At 51.6% G+C, this 1,344-nt stretch overlaps 1 protein-coding gene across 2 annotated transcripts in view; it reads left to right on the top strand.

Annotated features, from left to right (window-relative positions):
* The window catches only part of LOC116693756 (hyaluronidase PH-20), a 7,264-nt gene that overhangs the window by 3,462 nt on the left and 2,458 nt on the right, over positions 1-1,344 (top strand). For both annotated transcript variants that reach the window (XM_032522984.1, XM_032522985.1), the window contains exon 2: positions 184-1,121. In XM_032522984.1, the coding sequence (XP_032378875.1) occupies positions 184-1,121 (938 nt within the window). The remainder of the gene's footprint in view (positions 1-183; positions 1,122-1,344) is intronic.

Raw genomic sequence — 1,344 nt, 5'->3', positions numbered from 1 at the left:
TTCCAGCAGCAGTTTTAGCAAGAAAAATAATTAAAAAATAGATAAAAAGACAGTATAAAGACAGCAAAATAACAATAATAAAGACAGCACTGAAATCCCGGTAAAGTTTACTCACTTTCAAGAAAAACTAGATTTATTTGATTCTGACCTCCTACTTGTTTTTCTGTGTCCTTCACCTCACAGATGAGATTAAAATGAGCCAACAGCATTTCTTATCCATCTTCATCATCACCATGTCGGCCCTGCTATGCTCCGGCCGAGCCTCACCGAGGACGGCCCCTCCCATCCGTCCCGGCCACCCCTTCCAGTTAATGTGGAACGCCCCGACCGAGCTCTGCAACATCCGCTTCAAACTCCCCCTCGACCTCTCCCACTTCCAGTCCATCAGCAGCACGCTGAAGACGGCGACCAACCAGAGCGTCTCCTTATTCTACACCGACCGCTTTGGCATCTTCCCCTACGTGGACGAACACACCGGCAAGATATACAACGAGGGCCTGCCGCAGCTCATAGACCTGCAGCGCCATCAAGAGCTGGCCGAGAATAACATCAAGTACTACATCCCCGCCGACCAGCCGGGCCTCGCCGTGCTGGACTTTGAGGAGTGGAGGCCACAGTGGAACCGAAACTGGGGCAGCAAAGACGTCTACAGACGGATTTCCATTGAAACGATCAAGAAGAAGAACCCATCGCTGACCAATGCCGAGGCAGAGGACCGGGCGAGGGTTGCTTTCGAACACGCGGCTAAGACGTACTTCCTCCAATCTGTCCGCGTGGGGAAGAGGACGAGGCCCAGCAGACTCTGGGGCTACTACCTGTTCCCCGAATGCTACAACTACAACTTTAAAAAGGACATGTCGGGCTTCACCGGGGAGTGTCCCGCAGTCGAGAAGAAAAGGAACGACGAGTTGATCTGGCTGTGGGGAGAGGCCACGGCGCTCTTTCCATCTATTTACCTGGAGCTGTTTCTCAGAGACACACTGCAGGCCCGGCTGTTCGTCCGTCATCGCATCCGGGAGGCCATGAGGGTGTCGATGCTCCCCAACAGCTCCTACTCCATCCCCGTCTTCCCCTACATCCGGCCCCTGTACAAGGACACCACCGACAAATACATGTCAGAGGTCAGACCAATCAATTCATAGTGTCAAATCCTAACAGAAGTTATCTCAGGGCAATTACAGATAGAGTAGGTCTAGACCACACTCAATTTACAGAAACCCAGGAATTCCCCCAATATGTGCAACAACAGTAAGGGAAAACTTCCCTTTAACAGGTAGACCCTTGTCATCTTCTTCGGTTGTTTAGGGGGGAGAGAGAGAGAGAGAGAGAGAGAGAGAGAGAGAG

Source organism: Etheostoma spectabile, chromosome 8, assembly GCF_008692095.1.
Source record: "Etheostoma spectabile isolate EspeVRDwgs_2016 chromosome 8, UIUC_Espe_1.0, whole genome shotgun sequence".
Classification (NCBI taxonomy): domain Eukaryota; kingdom Metazoa; phylum Chordata; class Actinopteri; order Perciformes; family Percidae; genus Etheostoma; species Etheostoma spectabile.
The sequence above is the reverse complement of the archived record's forward strand: the minus strand, read 5'-3'. Positions and strand labels throughout refer to the sequence as shown.